The sequence below is a fragment of the Coregonus clupeaformis genome, chromosome 11 (genome assembly GCF_020615455.1).
Source record: "Coregonus clupeaformis isolate EN_2021a chromosome 11, ASM2061545v1, whole genome shotgun sequence".
In the NCBI taxonomy this organism is placed as follows: Eukaryota; Metazoa; Chordata; class Actinopteri; order Salmoniformes; family Salmonidae; genus Coregonus; species Coregonus clupeaformis.
The window spans coordinates 27,857,683-27,879,049 of NC_059202.1; the positions used below are offsets into that span (position 1 = coordinate 27,857,683).

A 21,367-nucleotide genomic window follows, 5' to 3' on the forward strand; every position below is an offset into this window, starting at 1 on the left:
TTAGAAGATACAATGTTGCCGCATTATAATTTATTTGTTTGCTAAGCTTCCACGCAAGAAGTCTGATTTTTAAAAAACAGTGTAGTTAAGTGTCCGAAAGTAGAAACTTTGGATCTCTTATTCATCTGTGAATTTGACTGAAAAGTGAATAACCGAAAATACATTTTGAGAATTGGAAAATATTAAAGCAATAGTCATAGGTGGGTTCCAGCCTCTGTTGAACGTTGACAAAAAAGCCTGTTTACTTGTATACATGATCTTTTTAAAATGTATTTCGGGTGGTGTCGAGTGGCAGCCTAAGACTTGTCACGGAGTCAGAGTGATACTACTTGTCCAATGTGTTTGCGTGTTATTGAACGGGCTGGTTCAACGTGCTATTCCACGTCAAGAAACTGTCCGTTTAAAAACATTTATTACATTGGGTTGGACGGACAAAATGAGGTAATACTAGTAAATTAGGCTACCCGTTAGAAAGCGGACTGTAGCCCAAACAAACAAACTATGACAAGTGTTCTCAAAATATGCTCAAGTCTTCTGCCATAACGTGCGTTGCAATTAAATGATCTTATTGCCATAACACAGCGTTTCCTAAACTCGGTCTTTGGGACCCCCCTGGGTGCACGTTTTGGTTGTTGCCCTGGGCACTACACACCTCATTCAAACAATAAGAACTTGATGATTAGTTGATTATTTGAATAAGCTGTGTAGTACCAGGGCAACAACGAAAACGTGCACCCTTGGGGTCCCAAATACCAAGTTTGGGAAACCCTGCCATAACGTGTTATCGTGCGCCTCCTGACTACCCGCTATTTATATTGCGGAAGAACACACATATACATTTCTAGGCTAGCTTTATATATTGAGGATATCTTGTGGTAGGAATTTAAAGTATCATATTTTAAAATTCATGGAGCAGTTTGCAGTTTAATCTACCTTTTGATTGCTTTAAAATATTTAAGTGTAGTTTTAATGTATTATTATTATTAATAATGATAATCAATCATTCAGACATCCTCTATCAGTGCACAGTAAAGTTAAATCTGCCAACTTTTGTCTGGAGCATTCACAAAAGTTTGACATGCTCAAAGAAAGGTTGTCTCCATCCCAGATTATTTGTGATTTAAATGAAGTGGTACGGTTGTTTTATTAACGAGATCGCGGGAAAATGTAACTCTTTGGAGTGTGGTGTTGGTTCGGATGGAAAATAATCAAGTTCGAATCCGATACAGAATGTTCAATACGTCAGAAGTGCCCCGATGACGTCACACACGATATACATTTACATTACATTTTAGTCATTTAGCAGACGCTCTTATCCAGAGCGACTTACAGTTAGTGAATACATATTTTTTTTATACTGGCCCCCCGTGGGAAACGAACCCACAACCCTGGCGTTGCAAACGCCATGCTCTACCAACTGAGCTACATCCCTGCCGGCCATTCCCTCCCCTACCCTGGACGACGCTGGGCCAATTGTGCGCCGCCCATGAGTCTCCCGGTCGCGGCCGGCTGCGACAGAGCCTGGATTCGAACCAGGATCTAGTGGCACAGTTAGCACTGCGATGCAGTGCCTTAGACCACTGCGCCACTCAGGAGCTATCATTTAAAGACACGTTTAAAGACACGTCGCCTTATAATTTGTCATAGCCCGTGTGTCAACCAGTCAGGTGTATTTTGATGTATGGTGTAGTATACTGTATTCTTGGGAAGAAGTAGCCTACACCTGGTGTTTTGCATTTCTCAACTATATCATGAACTGTTCTGTTTCCATGCTGAATGTGACAATGTTGCTATGTGACATTAAATTATGGGCTGCCACATAACCATAGGCTATGACTGTCTTTGTGACTGCCGAATGCAGGCCTATACTTTTTGAATAAGGGTTCAGGCTATCATTCATCCTCGATATTCATGTTTGAGTGCCAACAATAACGAAATCAAGTGTTCTCCCACTTTCTGAACAGAAAATGTTACTTGAATGCTCCATACTTTATGCTGTTCAATGCCGCCGCCTACTGGCTGCAAACCTCTACTGCAATCACTGATATGGTGAGAAGCGATGAGTGCAATTTTCCTATATTAAAATAAGCACCATATTAAAAGAGCTCGATGCACTCAGCCTTCCTGCCATGGTTTCCCGTGTATATCTTAATGTGTCTCATTAAACTAGTGCCTTGGGACCAGGGCTCTCATACCCTGTAGATGTTTGCTCCAACCTCAGTTGTAACTAACCTGATTTTTCATTTGATCAATCAGGTGCACTAGAATAGGGTTGGTGCAATAACCTACAGAAGGGTAGCTCTCCAGGAACAGGGATGGAGAGCCCTGCAGTTTGAACCATATTCCACCGGTTTTCACCTCCCAAAATACCAAGTATTTTATGAATAACCAGTATCGGAGCCGTATATAACCCTATTGTATGTATGTCCGTGGCTCTGACCAGAGGAATTTATTTTTATTTTTCCAGAGCTCGACAAAATGGCTTGCACAGCAGACAGCTGCATCCAGTTCACGCGTCACGCCAGCGACGTGCTGCTGAACCTCAACCGGCTGCGTAGCCGGGACATTCTCACGGACGTGGCCATCCTGGTCAACAGACAGCAGTTCCGCGCTCACAAGACTGTCCTCATGGCCTGCAGGTGTGTTGACTCCAGGTTCTAGTATGGGTACCAGTCTTGTTTGTGCCATCATGTCAGTCCTTGTCATGCCAAACAGATCTGGGACCACTTTTTTTTTTTTCCCCCACTTACAGTCACTCTTTGAGCCCAGTTTGCATGTTGCTGTTCTGTACATGGCAATGATACTTTAAAGGCCCTTTCCTCCCTCTTGCACCCTCCTGCTCTCTTGCTGTCTCTCTCGATCTGTCTGTGTGTGTGTTCCTCTGCCCCCCAAGTGATCTGCCAAGTCGCAGTTAGTTTGTTACTGTTCTGGGCCCGGTTTCCCGATCGCGATTGTAACTTAGGCTTACTAGTGTTTAAAAAAAAAAAAAAGATTCATCTTTCCAGCAACGGCCAAAGATGTTACGTGCGTTTCCCCAAAACACCACGCGGAGAGAACGTTCTCTAAGTGCGTCGTTGAGGCATGTTGATATTGGGAGGATCGACAGGAAGCATCTCGGATCAGAGTTCTCCCTTTCCAGTCTTACCTTAACATTAGAATTATTCCACAACACTGACGACGGATCAGCTCCTAGATATTATCACCCGTGGCAAAAAATATTGAGGCTGCTTATTCTAATGCTTACCCTATAATAATGCACTAAATCAAGACTTGGCGCATATGAACACACACGCACTTATTTGCTGCTTCTACTTTATTTGACTAATTATTATCTATCCTGATTATCTATCCACTTTACCCTGCCTTCATGTACATATCTACCTCAAATACCTAGTACCTCTGCACATTGATCTGGTACTGGTACTCCCTGTACAGTGAGGGGAAAAAAGTATTTGATCCCCTGCTGATTTTGTACGTTTGCCCACTGACAAAGACATGATCAGTCTATAATTTTATTGGTAGGTTTATTTGAACAGTGAGAGACAGAATAACAACAAAAAAATACAGAAAAACGCATGTCAAAAATGTTATAAATTGATTTTGCATTTTAATGAGGGAAATAAGTATTTGACCCCTCTGCAAAACATGACTTAGTACTTGGTGGCAAAACCCTTGTTGGCAATCACAGAGGTCAGACGTTTCTTGTAGTTGGCCACCAGGTTTGCACACATCTCAGGAGGGATTTTGTTCCACTCCTCTTTGCAGATCTTCTCCAAGTCATTAAGGTTTTGAGGCTGACATTTGGCAACTCGAACCTTCAGCTCCCTCCACAGATTTTCTATGGGATTAAGGCTAGGCCACTCCAGGACCTTAATGTGCTTCTTCTTGAACCACTCCTTTGTTGCCTTGGCCGTGTGTTTTGGGTCATTGTCATGCTGGAATACCCATCCACGACCCATTTTCAATGCCCTGGCTGAGGGAAGGAGGTTCTCACCCAAGATTTGACGGTCCATCGTCCTTTTGATGCGGTGAAGTTGTCCTGTCCCCTTAGCAGAAAAACACCCCCAAAGCATAAGGTTTCCACCTCCATGTTTGACAGTGGGGATGCTGTTCTTGGGGTCATAGGCAGCATTCCTCCTCCTCCAAACATGGCGAGTTGAGTTGATGCCAAAGAGCTCAATTTTGGTCTCATCTGACCACAACACTTTCACCCAGTTCTCCTCTGAATCATTCAGATGTTCATCGGCAAACTTCAGATGGGCCTGTATATGTGCTTTCTTGAGCAGGGGGACCTGCAGGATTTCAGTCCTTCACGGCGTAGTGTTTTACCAATTGTTTTCTTGGTGACTATGGTCCCAGCTGCCTTGAGATAATTGACAAGATCCTCCCGTGTAGTTCTGGGCTGAATCCTCACCGTTCTCATGATCATTGCAACTCCACGAGGTGAGATCTTGCATGGAGCCCCAGGCCGAGGGAGATTGACAGTTATTTGGTGTTTCTTCCATTTGCGAATAATCGCACCAACTGTTGTCATCTTCTCACCAAGCTGCTTGGCGATGGTCTTGTAGCCCATTCCAGCCTTGTGTAGGTCTACAATCTTGTCCCTGACATCCTTGGAGAGCTCTTTGGTCTTGGCCATGGTGGAGAGTTTGGAATCTGATTGATTGCTTCTGTGGACAGGTGTCTTTTATACAGGTTCAAACTGAGATTAGGAGCACTCCCTTTAAGAGTGTGCTCCTAATCTCAGCTCGTTACCTGAATAAAAGACACCTGGGAGCCAGAAACCTTTCTGATTGAGAGGGGGTCATACTTATTTCCCTCATTAAAATGCAAATCAATTTATAACATTTTTGACATGCATTTTTCTGGATTTTTTTTGTTCTTGTTTTGTTCTGTCTCTCACTGTTCAAATAAACCTACCATTAAAAGTATAGACTGATAATTTCTTTGTCAGTGGGCAAACGTACAAAATCAGCAGGGGATCAAATACTTTTTTCCCTCACTGTGTATAGCTCCACATTGATCTGGTACTGGTACTCCCTGTGTATAGCTCCACATTGATCTGGTCCTGGTACTCCCTGTATATAGCTCCACATTGATCTGGTACTGGTACTCCCTGTATATAGCTCCACATTGATCTGGTACTGGTACTTCCTGTATTAGGGATGTCCCTGACAAAAAAAATCTTGGTCGACCGAAAGTCGTCTGTTCTTTCGACCAATCAACTGGTCTAATTTTTAAAATGTGTATTTTTCAATATACAGTTGAAGTCGGAAGTTTACATACACTTTTAGGTTGGAGTCATTAAAACTCCACAAGTCTGGTTCATCCTTGGGGGCAATTTCCAAACGCCTGAAGGTACCACGTTCATCTGTACAAACAATAGTACGCAAGTATAAACACCATGGGACCACGCAGCCGTCATACCGCTGAGGAAGGAGACGCGTTCTGTCTCCTAGAGATGAATGTACTTTGGTGCGAAAAGTGCAAATCAATCCCAGAACAACAGCAAAGGAGGACCTTGTGAAGATGCTGGAGGAAACAGTTACAAAAGTATCTATATCCACAGTAAAACAAGTCCTATATCGACATAACCTGAAAGGCCACTCGGCAAGGAAGAACCCACTGCTCCAAAACCGCCATAAAAAAGCCAGACTACGGTTTGCAACTGCACATGGGGACAAAGATCGTACTTTTTGGAGAAATGTCCTCTGGTCTGATGAAACAAAAATAGAACTGTTTGGCCATAATGACCATCATTATGTTTGGAGGAAAAAGAGGGTAGCTTGCAAGACGAAGAACACCATCCCAACCGTGAAGCACGGGGGTGGCAGCATCATGCTGTGGGGGTGCTTTGCTGCAGGAGGGACTGGTGCACTTCACAAAATAGATGGCATCATGAGGAAGGAAAATGATGTGGATATATTGAAGCAACATCTCAAGACATCAGTCTGGAAGTTAAAGCTTGGTCACAAATGGGTTTTCCAAATGGACAATGACCCCAAGCATACTTCCAAAGTTGTGGCAAAATGGCTTAAGGACAACAAAGTCAAGGTATTGGAGTGGCCATCACAAAGCCCTGACCTCAATCCTATAGAAAATGTGTGGATAGAACTGAAAAGGTGTGTGCGAGCAAGGAGGCCTACAAACCTGACTCAGTTACACCAGCTCTGTCAGGAGGAATGGGCCAAAATTCACCCAACTTATTGTGGGAAGCTTGTGGAAGGCTACCCGACACGTTTGACCCAAGTTAAACAATTTAAAGGCAATGCTACCAAATACTAATTGAGTGTATGTAAACTTCTGTACGTACCTACATTCCTACTGAAATGAAAACAATTGAAACGCAAAACAAAAACAATTTTAAGTTGTACAACTTATCTTGTCGCTTCTTCCAAGCTCTGGAAATAAAATTTCCAACCAGGATCCCTTATATTCTGAATAGCCATTCAAGTTTTTCTTCAGTACTACTACAGAATAGTTCCGTTTCTTTTGTTGTTGCTTTAAAAAAAAAAAAAAAGGTTTCTCTTAAATCATGAAGTACAGTAAAATAAAGTGCAGTTAATTCTTGTTCCTCTAAATCAGACTCATCTAAATCAGACTCATCTAAATCAGACTCATCTAAATCTGACTCTACATAGCCACCCTTGGTCTGTAGCTCAGCTGGTAGAGCACGGCGCTTGTAACGCCAGGGTAGTGGGTTCGATCCCCGGGACCACCCATACGTAAAAATGTATGCACGCATGACTGTAAGTCTCTTTGGATAAAAGCGTCTGCTAAATGGCATATTATATTCCATATTATAAATCAGACTCTACATAGCCACTCTTGTTCATCTACGGCGTTGAATCTCCCTACTTCTATAACCAGAGGCAGTATCCCGGTTCTCAATACAAGGATATTAGAATGATTGTTAGGTGATGGGGTTCTAGAGCATAGGTGTTTTTTTTGTTTGTTTTTTTGGTTAGAAGTTTTGAGTTGACACATTTTGTTCTTGGTAGGTAAGGGTTAACTTGTGTTTTTGGTAGGTAAGGGTTAACTTGTGTTTTTGGTAGGTACGGGTTAACTTGTGTTCTGATCATCTTGACATTGCATCATAACTTGTTTTCTAAATGTGTTGTAGATCAAATTGATTATGTGTTCCAAGGGGTAATTGTGTGTTTTTATTCCAGTTTTAAACCTCTGGCATGTCGATCACACGGTTCCATAACCTAATCATTTCAAGCCTCTGCCTTCTTCCCAACCCATATCTCATTGAATAGCAAGCTTGGGGAAAGGAAACATCTTATGGCTCTGTTTTGAATAGTTAGCTCAAAACGGAGCCCTGTTTTAGATAAAATATTTCATTATTAGGTCTATTCTCCCAATTTCACACATTTCCGACATACAGTGAGGGGGAAAAAAGTATTTGATCCCCTGCTGATTTTGTACGTTTGCCCACTGACAAAGAAATGATCAGTCTATACTTTTAATGGTAGGTTTATTTGAACAGTGAGAGACAGAATAACAACAACAAAATCCAGAAAAACACATGTCAAAAATGTTATAAATTGATTTGCATTTTAATGAGGGAAATAAGTATTTGACCCCCTCTCAATCAGAAAGATTTCTGGCTCCCAGGTGTCTTTTTATACAGGTAATGAGCTGAGATTAGGAGCACACCCTTAAAGGGAGTGCTCCTAATCTCAGCTTGTTACCTGTATAAAAGACACCTGTCCACAGAAGCAATCAATCAGATTCCAAACTCTCCACCATGACCAAGACCAAAGAGCTCTCCAAGGATGTCAGGGACAAGATTGTAGACCTATACAAGGCTGGAATGGGCTACAAGACCATCGCCAAGCAGCTTGGTGAGAAGGTGACAACAGTTGGTGCGATTATTCGCAAATGGAAGAAACACAATAACTGTCAATCTCCCTCGGCCTGGGGCTCCATGCAAGATCTCACCTTGTGGAGTTGCAATGATCATGAGAACGGTGAGGAATCAGCCCAGAACTACACAGGAGGATCTTGTCAATGATCTCAAGGCAGCTGGGACCATAGTCACCAAGAAAACAATTGGTAATACACTACGCTGTGAAGGACTGAAATCCTGCAGCGCCCGCAAGGTCCCCCTGCTCAAGAAAGCACATATACAGGGCCGTCTGAAGTTTTCCAATGAACATCTGAATGACTCAGAGGAGAACTTGGTGAAAGTGTTGTGGTCAGATGAGACCAAAATGGAGCTCTTTGGCATCAACTCAACTCACCATGTTTGGAGGAGGAGGAATGCTGCCTATGACCCCAAGAACACCATCCCCACCGTCAAACATGGAGGTGGAAACCTTATGCTTTGGGGGTGTTTTTCTGCTAAGGGGACAGGACAACTTAACCGCATCAAAGGGACGATGGACGGGGCCATGTACCATCAAATCTTGGTTTGAGAACCTCCTTCCCTCAGCCAGGGCATTGAAAATGGGTCGTGGATGGGTATTCCAGCATGACAATGACCCAAAACACACGGCCAAGGCAACAAAGGAGTGGCTCAAGAAGCACATTAAGGTCCTGGAGTGGCCTAGCCAGTCTCCAGACCTTAATCCCATAGAAAATCTGTGCAGGGAGCTGAAGGTTCGAGTTGCCAAACGTCAGCCTCAACCTTAATGACTTGGAGAAGATCTGCAAAGAGGAGTGGGACAAAATCCCTCCTGAGATGTGTGCAAACCTGGTGGCCAACTACAAGAAACGTCTGACCTCTGTGATTGCCAACAAGGGTTTTGCCACCAAGTACTAAGTCATGTTTTGCAGAGGGGGTCAAATACTTATTTCCCTCATTAAAATGCTAATCAATTTATAACATTTTTGACATGCGTTTTTATGGATCTTTTTGTTGTTATTCTGTCTCTCACTGTTCAAATAAACCTACCATTAAAATTATAGACTGATCATGTCTTTGTCAGTGGGCAAACATACAAAATCAGCAGGGGATCAAATACTTTTTTCCCCCTCACTGTACATTTATATATTCCCAATTTTATACTTCTCAAGCAGCTCAGTTTACACGCACACTCAAGCAAACGTTCATATTGATAAATCTCACATTTTGCGTGGAAATGATCCCACACATGGTTTACGCAAAGATTCCTTTGTGAAGGCACTGTGGGTCTATGTGGTCTATACTGCATGTATCTGTTAATACAGTCACCTGGGGTTTCATTGGAAGCAGATGTTAAATAACAAGTGTTTTTCAAGAGCAACTTTTAGGTTTGGTTTTGGGGAAACTGCTCTGAGATCTAACAATGCTCCTACCAAGAGTCGAACGATGAATGAAGCCTTAAGATGCTTTTAGGAAACAGCTCTCTCTCTCCCTCTGTCCCCCCCCTCTGTGTCTCTCTCTGACCTCTCGCTCTCTGTCCCCCCTCCTCTCGCTCTCTGACCCCTCTCGCTCTCTGACCCCTCTCTCACCCCCTCCTCCCTCTGTCCACTCTGTCCCCCCTCCTCTCGCTCTCTGTCCCCCTCGGTCTCTCCCTGTCCTCTCTGACCTCTCTCTCACCCCCTCCTCTCTCTGTCCCCCTCCTCTCGCTCTCTGTACCCCTCTGACTTTCTCTCTGTCTCTGTCCCCCCTCCTCTCTCTGTCCCCCCTCCTCTCTCTCTCTCTCTCTCTCTCTCTCTCTCTCTGCCTCTCTCTCTGCCTCTCTCTCTGCTTTGATCACAGTTTGACTCTTGGCTCCGCTTTGAGCACAGTTTCCATGTTGCTGTTATGTACAGTACATGGTATTAAATCCTAGTCCTCTCTCCCCCCTCCTTCTCTCTCTCTCTCTCTCTCTCTCTCCAGTGGGTTGTTCTACACTATATTTACCGACTCCCTGAAGTGTAACCTGAATGCCATCAGCCTGGACCCCAAGGTAGACCCGGAGGGGTTCGCCATCCTACTGGAGTTCATGTACACCTCTAGACTGACGCTGAAGGAGAGTCTGATCATGGCGATCATGAACACAGCCATCTACCTACAGATGGACCACGTTGTAGACACCTGCCACAGATTCATCAAATCCAGGTACATGGACAGGGGAATGGATGTCAATTTTTTTAAATTGAAAAACATCTTTTTAAAATTGAAAAGCGGGAAAAGTGTAGAGGAGGTAATCCTAAAGAAGAGGGTTTAAATGTGGTCTGGAGTCGGAGGACTAACCAGAACGCTAGAGTCCGGCACGATTTAAGAACCGTCTTCTTTGCAAATTACGACCTGTCAAGAGGCGCAGCAACAATTAGAAAGTGTGGATTGTAAAAAAAAAGTAACAATTTATCACAAAGAAAGTGTTTATTCTGGTATCTAGTGTCTGCCGTGTTCAGGTTTCGTTGTCTCACTCTTCCTCCTCCTCACAGCGACCCTGGCCAGGCCAACAAGCTGCCAAGAGATGAGTTCTTGGTCAGCCCCTTGCTTTTACCTCAGGACGTCCATGCATACCGGCACCACGATGTGGTCGACAACCTGCCCGGTCGGGTCGGCCCCTTCAGAGACGGGAGGCCCTACGGCTCCAGCATGTTCAACGGGGTCAACTCCCCCAGCAACTACCACCTCTATGGCCAGTTCCCCGTCCAGGGGTTCCCTTTCCCTCTCTGCAAGCTGACAGACGCCAAAAACGCGTTCGCTGACTTCTCTAAAGGCGGGATCCACCACAAGCACTGTTCCCCCCCGGACACGAGCAGCGCCATGAAGGTCGAGTACAGCAGGGCGGTGAGCGGGGGCTCGGCCAGTATTCATCATACAGCTGCCAGGGAGGCAGTGGCCAGCTACGTGTCCTCCAGGGAGGAGGAGATCAGGAAGGAGATCCACGAGGGAGGGGTCAGCCAGGCTGGCGGGGTGGGAGGCTCCAGGAAGAGAGGGTTCGCTGGGGCGGCCCACGAGCAGCAGAAGGTGGTTCTGGGTAAGGAGCACGGTCCTCAGACAACAGAGGAAGACGTGAACCAGCAGCACTACCCTCTGGGGATCTCCTCAGCCGGACGGAAGGGCCTGATATGCAGCCCTCAGAGCCCGCTGAAATCCGACTGCCAGCCCAACTCCCCCACCGAGTCCAGCAGCAGTAAGAACGCTGGTCTGTCCCTCTCCCAGGCCGGCCGGTGTGGTGCCCAGCCCCCACAGGGCAGCCAGGACCCCAAGGCACGCAACTGGAAGAAGTACAAGTTCATCGTGCTCAATCAGAGCGCCACCAAGGAGGAGGATGTTGGGCTGCAGGAGCCGCGGCTCCGCTCCCCCCAGCGTCTGGGCCTGCCCCCCTACCCCCACCCCTCCGACTCGGCGCACCTGGACCCGCACGCCAACCCCAAGATCAGTGAGCACGGAGAGGACCTGCCGGTTCCACAGGCCTCCCGACTCAACAACATCAACAGGTGAGCCCTACAGTGTTACCGATCAATCGATCCCAAATACTGAGGTGAAACTAAAGCGGAACTGTAGCATGAACGCTTGTTCCTAATTTGATGTGTGTAGGACTTTACGGCACATCTTTTTAAGATGCCTTTTGTTGCCTCTTTGCAAATCAATCAATCAAAAATACATGAAATGTAAAGGCAGTGAGATATCAATAAAGCTCTCCAGTTTAACTGTTTTATTCATCAAACCCAATTCACAAGATTTAAGAGCAATATAACAGTGATAATTCAGACTACCCTAGTTAACGGCCTTCCACTGGGTCGCCTGCTTGTAGCGTCTCCTCCCCCCCCATCCATCCCCAGTCTCTTGCGGCTGTATTGTTGTTGTGGAGGAATGATGTCTGACACGCAGCCGTTTTGTGTCTCCAGATCTCTGGATGGATCACAGAGGAGCGCTGACAGCCACTCCTCTCTCTACATCGGCCACTTAAAGTGCACCTCCTGTGGCGCTCCTCCCCCGCAGCACTCTGAAGTGTGTCCCAACACCCCGGCCTCCCGTTTAGCGGAGGAGATGGCAGAGCTGCACTCGGAGTACTCCGACTCCAGCTGTGGTGAGCACAAGCTGCTTTTTTTAAACATAGGCTTGTGTTCCAAATGGTTCCCTATTTAGTGCACTACTTTTGACCAGAGCCCTATGTGCTATATAGAGAATATAAGGAAAGTAGTGCACTATATAGGGAATAGGGTGCCATTTGGGAAGCAGACATAAACGGTTAATGGACAGTCCAGCTGCTTATAAAATAGTCCTAATCCACGTGATAATTGATAAAAAAAATTTTTTTATTTTTTTTGTCTAACAGAAAATGGTACGTTCTTTTGTAACGAATGCGACTCCAAGTTTGCGGAAGATGGAGCCCTGAAGCGCCACATGCTGCAGGTGCACAGTGATAAGCCATACAAGTGTGACCGCTGCCAGGCTGCTTTCCGCTACAAGGGTAACCTCGCCAGCCACAAGACCGTCCACACAGGTTCATACAGGCTTTCAAGACATCATTGTGAAAGACGTTGTTCTCAATAACTTTCCTGCAACTGGGATTAGTTTATTTGCTTGCAAGCCACAGATGAACATTTTGCCAGCTTGCTAAATCCATCACATAATGTTGATCAATGTGTCCCTGTCAAATAACCCAGAAGTAATTTCAGTAAAGTTTGGTAGCTAACGGTTTGGTCTATATTTTGTTGCAGGAGAGAAGCCGTATCGCTGCAACATCTGCGGTGCTCAGTTCAACCGACCAGCTAACCTCAAGACCCATACTCGTATCCACTCAGGAGAAAAGCCATACAAATGTGAGACGTGCGGCGCTCGATTCGTGCAGGTGAGCTGAGCCTTCTCTGTCTCGTTTCAACAAGTTACAGAAGGAATCAATGTAGCTATTGACTTTCTAGAACTGTCTTACTGCCTGAGTAATGCCGACTTATGCAGCACAGTGTGGGTACGACCCCCGACCCCCGACCCCACCGCTATGCTAAATATCCCTCTTTCTCATTTCATACTATTCCTGAAACTAAATCTTTAAAAAATAAATGGCTTGGATAGATGCTGTGATCACTCGCCACCACCACCACACTGACCCAGTAGTCTCATGTTGTTGTCGTCAGGTTGCTCATCTCCGTGCCCATGTGTTGATCCACACCGGGGAGAAGCCATACCCGTGTGAGATCTGTGGAACTCGCTTCCGTCACCTGCAGACGCTGAAGAGTCACCTGCGCATACACACAGGAGAAAAGCCCTATCATGTAAGTACAACACCATAATACACACCCTATCATGGAAGTACAACACCATAATACACACCCTATCATGGAAGTACAACACCATAATACACACCCTATCATGGAAGTACACCAACTACACAATTGAATCAGTCAGTGTTGCATTGGTGTGTGTGTGTATGTGTGTATATATATATATATATATATATATATATATTATTTATATATATAAATCTGAAATCCAGATGTGTCTGCTATTAAACCAGAAAGAATTCATGGACAGAAAACCGAGCCATTTTTCCCCCTTATTTTTCAGTGCGAGAAATGCAACTTGCACTTTCGCCACAAGAGTCAGCTTCGATTGCACCTTAGACAGAAACACGGAGCGATTACCAACACCAAGATCCAGTACCGCATGTCCACTACAGAGCTGCCAACCGACCTGACCAAGGCATGCTGAACTGGATCAGGCAGATGGATCAACCGACCTGACCAAGGCATGCTGAACTGGATCAGGCAGATAGATCAACCGACCTGATCAAGGCATGCTGAACTGGATCAGGCAGATGGATCAACCGACCTGACCAAGGCATGCTGAACTGGAGCAGGCCGATAGACCAACAGACAGGGAGGGGAGGGGAGGGGGGGGCAAATCTTAACCATGGCCAGTAACCAGTACCATAACCTGTGCCACACTGTGTTGTATCAGATGATGATCCTGGAATATGGCAGTGTATTGCCATTTCTAAACGGGTTTCCTCTAACATGTGAACGTAGAACCACCTATGGTATCTTGGTCACTTTTTATTGTTTTCTATATAAAAAAAAACATATAGATATAATTGTGTTTGTTTATACCTTTTTGGAGATATATAAAAAGCTTTTATTTTGTTGAGGAAAAAAGAATGTTACATAAAAAAAATTCAGTTAAGGATACAGTATTTTATATCAAATTACTTTTCTGAAAGTATTGACATTTCGATTCAAGGGTGGGAGTATATTTTAAGGTAAATGGTATTTCTGGCTGTATAGAGATCGAATTTTCTATACTTTTTCTATTTAGATGTTACACAATGTAGACTTGCCCCCTTTTTCATGTGAAAGGAAAACTTGTCTAAACATTTTTTAAATAATTTTTTTCTGAACTTCAAGAAATGACCGCTGCTCTAAGAAGTGGACAAAATGATGCATGATGAGGTGTACGTACGTTACTACTGTCGCCAATAGTTAACAATCAATGAAGCGGGCGACTGCATACGTAAATATTGTGACTTACTGTGTAATTAATTAGCTATATCCACTGGGTTGCCCTCTGCTGGCAGAGCCAATCTAGAACTAAATGTTAAAATATGCATTTCAAGGTACTGCTTTGGTATGACCAAGAAGATATTTTGCTTCAAAATGTATTTGTATAGATGTGATGTTTTTCGTTACGTGAAGGTTTCCAGTTGTCATTGTACTAGAAGCTAAAAGGTGTATAAGTGTCCAGATGTTTGTACTGTGTACTAAAGGTGCCTTTTCTATGGCGACTGAATTCCTTTCCATTCAGCCCAGTTCTGTTTATTAAAAGGTACAACTCAAGGACAGCACTAGTCCTAGTTTTTCTTGTGTGTGTATATATTTTTTTAATACTTTTCACCTTACGACATGCAAATTCATCATTGCTCGAGCTGTAAATCTTCAGGACTTGTTTTGGGATTGGGCTTTTTTTTTTTTTTAACTGCATTCAACTTATTGTACAATTCTAGATGTGTGAATGTAAAATTAAAGGTATTGGATTTCTATGTAATAATTCACGAGTGAATTGTATTTATTTAACAGAAGACTAGCATCCATCTCTAGAGGGGTGTAATCCTTTTGTTACCAGAAACCCATTTTATTTGTCATTACTATTCTCTAATGTGGGAGAGAATAATTATTTTACAAAGAAGCAGATCACAAGGCATCCTGTCAATCGCCAGACACATTACTTTGGGGGTTTTCACACCATCGTACCGTATGGAAACCACACCATGGAAACGTATTTCATGTGAAACCCCTTAGCTGCCAAGGTTTCATGTGTTGAATTGAAACGGAGACAAATATACTGAACAAAAATATAAACACAACATGCAACAATTACAGTTCAAAGAGTTACAGTTCATATGAGGAAATAGGTAAATTGAAATAAATTCATTAGGTCCTAATCTGTGGTTTCACATGACTGGGAATACAGATATGCATCTGGTCACAGATAACTTTTAAAAAATGGGCCTCAGGATTTCGTCCAGGTATCTCTGTGCATTCAAATTGCCATCGATAAAATGCAATTGTGTTCATTGTCTGTAGCTTATGCCTGCCCATACCATAACTCCATCGCCACCATGGGGCACTCTGTTCACAACGTTGACATCAGCAAACTGCTCGCCTACACGACGCCATACACATGGTCTGCGGTTGTGAGGCCGTTTGGACGTACTGCCAAATTCTCTAAAATGACGTTGGAGGCGGCTTCTGGTAGAGAAATTAACATTAAATTATCTGGCAACAGCTCTGGTGGACATTCCTGCAGTCAACATGCCAATTGCACGCTCCCTCAAAACTTGAGCCATCTGTGGCATTGAGTTGTGTGACAAAAACTGCACATTTTAGTGGCCTTTTATTGTCCCCAGCACAAGGTGCACCTGTATAAGGATCATGCTGTTTAATCAGCTTATTGATTTGTTACACCTGTCAGGTGGATGGATTATCTTGGCAAAGTAGAAATACTCACTAACAGGGAGGTAAACACATTTGTGTGCATGGGACATACACTTTACATGTTGCACTTACAGTGAGGGGAAAAAAGTATTTGATCCCCTGCTGATTTTGTACGTTTGCCCACTAACAAAGACATGATCAGTCTAAAATTTTAATGGTAGGTGTCACGATCGTCGTAGTAATGAGTAGACCAAGGCGCAGCGTGAGAAACAAACATGACTTTAATTAGTTAAAGTTTCTAAACAAAACAAAACACGACTCGTGAAGTCCACGGTGACAATGACCGAACACGGAACAAAAACCCACAAACCCAAAGTGAAACACAGACAGTTAAATATGGCTCCCAATCAGAGACAACCAGCAAACAGCTGACACTCGTTGCCTCTGATTGGGAGTCACTCAGTCAAACATAGAAAATGACGAACTAGAACACCCAACAAAGAAACAGAACACATAGAATGAACACACCCTGGCTCAACATAATGAGTCCCAGAGCCAGGGTGTGACAGTACCCCCCCCTAAAGGCGCGCCGACCGCGCCTCAACTAAACAAAACAGGGGAGGGCTGGGCGGGCATACCTCCTCGGCGGCGGTTCTGGCTCCGGCCTTGACCACCACCCTCCAATACACCCCCCATAGTGCCCCTGGTCCAGTCTGTCGACTTGCACCCCTTTCTTGGTGCGTGGAGGAGGAACGGGCCTTACCAGGCTGACTTCTCGCACCCCTGGCTTAGTGCGAGTGGCAGGAACAGGCCGGACCGGGCTGGCGACGCGCACCGTAGGTTTGGTGCGAGTGGCAGGAACAGGCCGGGTCGGGCTGGCGACGCGCACCGTAGACTTGGTGCGGGTGGCAGGAACAGGCCGGGTCGGGCTGGCGACGCGCACCGTAGACTTGGTGCGGGTGGCAGGAACAGGCCGGACCGGGCTGGCGACGCGCACCGTAGGTTTAGTGCGTGGAGCAGGGACAGGCCGGGCTGGGCTGTCGACGCACACCGTAGGCTTGGTGCGGGTGGCAGGAACAGGCCGGGTCGGGCTGGCGACGCGCACCGTAGACTTGGTGCGGGTGGCAGGAACAGGCCGGACCGGGCTGGCGACGCGCACCGTAGGTTTAGTGCGTGGAGCAGGGACAGGCCGGGCTGGGCTGTCGACGCACACCGTAGGCTTGGTGCGTGGAGCAGGGACAGGCCGGGCTGGGCTGTCGACGCGCACCGTAGGCTTGGTGCGGGTGGCAGGAACAGGCCGGGTCGGGCTGGCGACGCGCACCGTAGACTTGGTGCGGGTGGCAGGAACAGGCCGGACCGGGCTGGCGACGCGCACCGTAGGTTTAGTGCGTGGAGCAGGGACAGGCCGGGCTGGGCTGTCGACGCACACCGTAGGCTTGGTGCGTGGAGCAGGGACAGGCCGGGCTGGGCTGGCGACGCACACCGTAGGCTTGGTGCGTGGAGCAGGGACAGGCCGGGCTGGGCTGTCGACGCACACCGTAGGCTTGGTGCGTGGAGCAGGGACAGGCCGAACCGGGCTGTGGAGACGGATAGGAGGCCTGGAGTGAACAGCGGCCACCACCCGTCCTGGCTGAATGCCTACCCTCACACACTCTGTGTGAGGCATCCGCACAGGACGTACAGGGCGGTGTACCCCTGGCCTGGTGGCCTTCTGGATCCGCCCCCTTTCTCCTCCGTCAGCCCCGTCGTCCATGCCGTGTGCCCCCCCCTAAAAATTTTCTGGGGTTGCCTCACGACCGTCCGACGACGACCCTGATCACGCCGTAGCTCCTCTCTACGGCGCGCCTCCACCGTCTCACTCCATGGCCGGCGATCCATCCCGGCCAGGATTTCCCTCCCAGGTCCAGGACCCCTGCCCGTCCAAGATCTGCTCCCACGTCCAGGCTGCCTGCTCCTGGACACGCTGCTTGGTCTTGGTATGGTGGGTTTTTCTGTCACGATCGTCGTAGTAATGAGTAGACCAAGGCGCAGCGTGAGAAACAAACATGACTTTAATTAGTTAAAGTTTCTAAACAAAACAAAACACGACTCGTGAAGTCCACGGTGACAATGACCGAACACGGAACAAAAACCCACAAACCCAAAGTGAAACACAGACAGTTAAATATGGCTCCCAATCAGAGACAACCAGCAAACAGCTGACACTCGTTGCCTCTGATTGGGAGTCACTCAGTCAAACATAGAAAATGACGAACTAGAACACCCAACAAAGAAACAGAACACATAGAATGAACACACCCTGGCTCAACATAATGAGTCCCAGAGCCAGGGTGTGACAGTAGGTTTATTTGAACAGTGAGAGACAGAATAACAACAACAAAATCCAGAAAAACGCATGTCAAAAATGTTAATGAGGGAAATAAGTATTTAACCCCTCTGCAAAACATGACTTAGTACTTGGTGGCAAAACCCTTGTTGGCAATCACAGAGGTCAGACTTTTCTTGTAGTTGGCCACCAGGTTTGCACACATCTCAGGAGGGATTTTGTTCCACTCCTCTTTGCAGATCTTCTCCAAGTCATTAAGGTTTTGAGGCTGACGTTTGGCAACTCGAACCTTCAGCTCCCTCCACAGATTTTCTATGGGATTAAGGTCTGGAGACTGGCTAGGCCACTCCAGGACCTTAATGTGCTTCTTCTTGAGCCACTCCTTTGTTGCCTTGGCCATGTGTTTTGGGTCATTGTCATGCTGGAATACCCATCCACAACCCATTTTCAATGCCCTGGCTGAGGGAAGGAGGTTCTCACCCAAGATTTGACGGTACATGGCCCCGTCCATCGTCCCTTTGATGCGGTGAAGTTGTCCTGTCCCCTTAGCAGAAAAACACCCCCAAAGCATAAGGTTTCCACCTCCATGTTTGACGGTGGGGATGGTGTTCTTGGGGTCATAGGCAGCATTCCTCCTCCTCCAAACACGGCGAGTTGAGTTGATGCCAAAGAGCTCGATTTTGGTCTCATCTGACCACAACACTTTCACCCAGTTCTCTGAATCATTCAGATGTTCATTGGCAAACTTCAGACGGTCCTGTATATGTGCTTTCTTGAGCGGGGGGACCTTGCGGGCGCTGCAGGATTTCAGTCCTTCACGGCGTAGTGTGTTACCAATTGTTTTATTAGTGACTATGGTCCCAGCTGCATTGAGATCATTGACAAGATCCTCCCGTGTAGTTCTGGGCTGATTCCTCACCGTTCTCATGATCATTGCAACTCCACGAGGTGAGATCTTGCATGGAGCCCCAGGCCGAGGGAGATTGACAGTTCTTTTGTGTTTCTCCCATTTGCGAATAATCGCACCAACTGTTGTCACCTTCTCACCAAGCTGCTTAGCAATGGTCTTGTAGCCCATTCCAGCCTTGTGTAGGTCTACAATCTTGTTCCTGACATCCTTGGAGAGCTCTTTGGTCTTGGCCATGGTGGAGAGTTTGGAATCTGATTGATTGATTGCTTCTGTAGACAGGTGTCTTTTATACAGGTAACAAACTGAGATTAGGAGCACTCCCTTTAAGAGTGTGCTCCTAATCCCAGCTCGTTACCTGTATAAAAGACACCTGGGAGCCAGAAATCTTTCTGATTGAGAGGGGGTCAAATACTTATTTCCCTCATTAAAATGCAAATCAATTTATAACATTTTTGACATGCGATTTTCTGGATTTTTTTGTTGTTATTCTGTCTCTCACTGTTCAAATAAACCTACCATTAAAATTATAGACTGATCATTTCTTTGTCAGTGGGCAAACGTACAAAATCAGCAGGGGATCAAATACTTTTTTCCCTCACTGTATGTTTATGTTCAGTATATAATGTAGTCCATAAACGTTTAACATAAGGTCAAATATCTGTGAGGGAACATTTTATGTTTATGTGTATCAGATCGTACACAGATCGTATGTTTGTTATCGTATGTTAAGCATAAATGCTGCTTTTCTAATAACCAACTCTGTTGGGTTCATGTGAGTGACTGATTGATTGTACACACTGATTGATTGTACATGGGAGGAATCCTCACTATCACTGTATAAGCAATTCGGCAATTCGCCCAGAACATTGCTCTGGGATCCAAGAGGAGTATCTCAGTTTCAAGGTCTCAGCTTTGAGAGAAGAAGCCTCGTCAGTCACATGCAGGAACCAACGTTAATAATGAATAATGTAAATCATGCTTATACAGTGGCTTGCGAAAGTATTCACCCCCCTTGGCATTTTTCCAATTTTGTTGCCTTACAACCTGGAATTAAAATTGATTTTTTGGGGGGTTTGTATCATTTGATTTACACAACATGCCTACCACTTTGAAGATGCAAAATATTTTTGTGTGTGAAACAAACAAGAAATAAGAAAAGAAAAAATGGAAAACTTAAGCGTGCATAACTATTCACCCCATCAAAGTCAATACTTTGTAGAGCCACCTTTTGCAGGAATTACAGCTGCAAGTCTCTTGGGGTATGTCTATATACGCTTGGCACATCTAGCCACTGGGATTTTTGCCCATTCTTCAAGGCAAAACTGCTCCAGCTCCTTCAAGTTAGATGGGTTCCGCTGGTGTACAGCAATCTTTAAGTCATACCACAGATTCTCAATTGGATTGAGGTCTGGGCTTTGAATAGGCCATTCCAAGACATTTAAATGTTTCCCCTTAAACCACTCGAGTGTTGCTTTAGCAGTATGCTTAGGGTCATTGTCCTGCTGGAAGGTAAACCTCTGTCCCAGTCTCAAATCTCTGGAAGACTGAAACAGGTTTCCCTCAAGAATTTCCCTGTATTTAGCGCCATCCCATCATTCCTTCAATTCTGACCAGTTTCCCAGTCCCTGCCGATGAAATATATCCCCACAGCATGATGCTGCCACCTCCATGCTTCACTGTGGGGATGGTGTTCTCTGGGTGTTGAGAGGTGTTGGGTTTGCACCAGACATAGTGTTTTCCTTGATGGCCAAAAAGCTCAATTTTAGTCTCATCTGACCAGAGTACCTTCTTCCATATGTTTGGGGAGCCACATGGCTTTTGGCGAACACCAAACGTGTTTGCTTATTTTTTTCTTTAAGCAATGGCTTTTTTTCTGGCCACTCTTCCGTAAAGCCCAGCGCTGTGGAGTGTACGGGTTAAAGTGGTCCTATGGACAGATACTCCAATCTCCGCTGTGGAGCTTTGCAGCTCCTTCAGGGTTATCTTTGGTCTCTTTGTTGCCTCTCTGATTAATGCCATCTTTGCCTGGTCTGTGAGGTTTGGTGGGCGGCCCTCTTTTTGCAGGTTTGTTGTGGTGCCATATTCTTTCAATTTTTGAATAATGGATTTAATGGTGCTCCGTGGGATGTTCAAAGTTTTGGATATTTTTTTATAACCCAACCCTGATCTGTACTTCTCCACAACTTTGTCCCTGACCTGTTTGGAGAGCTCCTTGGTCATGTTGCCGCTTGCTTGGTGGTGCCCCTTGCTTAGTGGTGTTGCAGACTCTGGGGCCTTTCAGAACAGGTGTATATATACTGAGATCATGTGACAGATCATGTGACACTTAG

General features: G+C 45.6%; 1 protein-coding gene across 4 annotated transcripts in view; it reads left to right on the forward strand.

Moving 5' to 3' along the window:
- The window catches only part of LOC121537631 (B-cell lymphoma 6 protein homolog), a 64,278-nt gene extending 49,362 nt beyond the window's left edge, over positions 1–14,916 (forward strand). For 3 of the 4 annotated variants that reach the window (XM_041845216.2, XM_041845215.2, XM_041845218.2), the window contains 8 exons: positions 2,468–2,639; positions 9,812–10,033; positions 10,363–11,367; positions 11,779–11,960; positions 12,210–12,377; positions 12,595–12,725; positions 13,009–13,146; positions 13,439–14,916. In XM_041845216.2, the coding sequence (XP_041701150.1) occupies positions 2,468–2,639; positions 9,812–10,033; positions 10,363–11,367; positions 11,779–11,960; positions 12,210–12,377; positions 12,595–12,725; positions 13,009–13,146; positions 13,439–13,582 (2,162 nt within the window). In that variant the 3' untranslated portion in view covers positions 13,583–14,916. The remainder of the gene's footprint in view (positions 1–2,467; positions 2,640–9,811; positions 10,034–10,362; positions 11,368–11,778; positions 11,961–12,209; positions 12,378–12,594; positions 12,726–13,008; positions 13,147–13,438) is intronic. The other variant, XM_045223496.1, reaches the window with a different exon arrangement.
- The last annotated feature ends 6,451 nt before the right edge of the window (positions 14,917–21,367 follow it).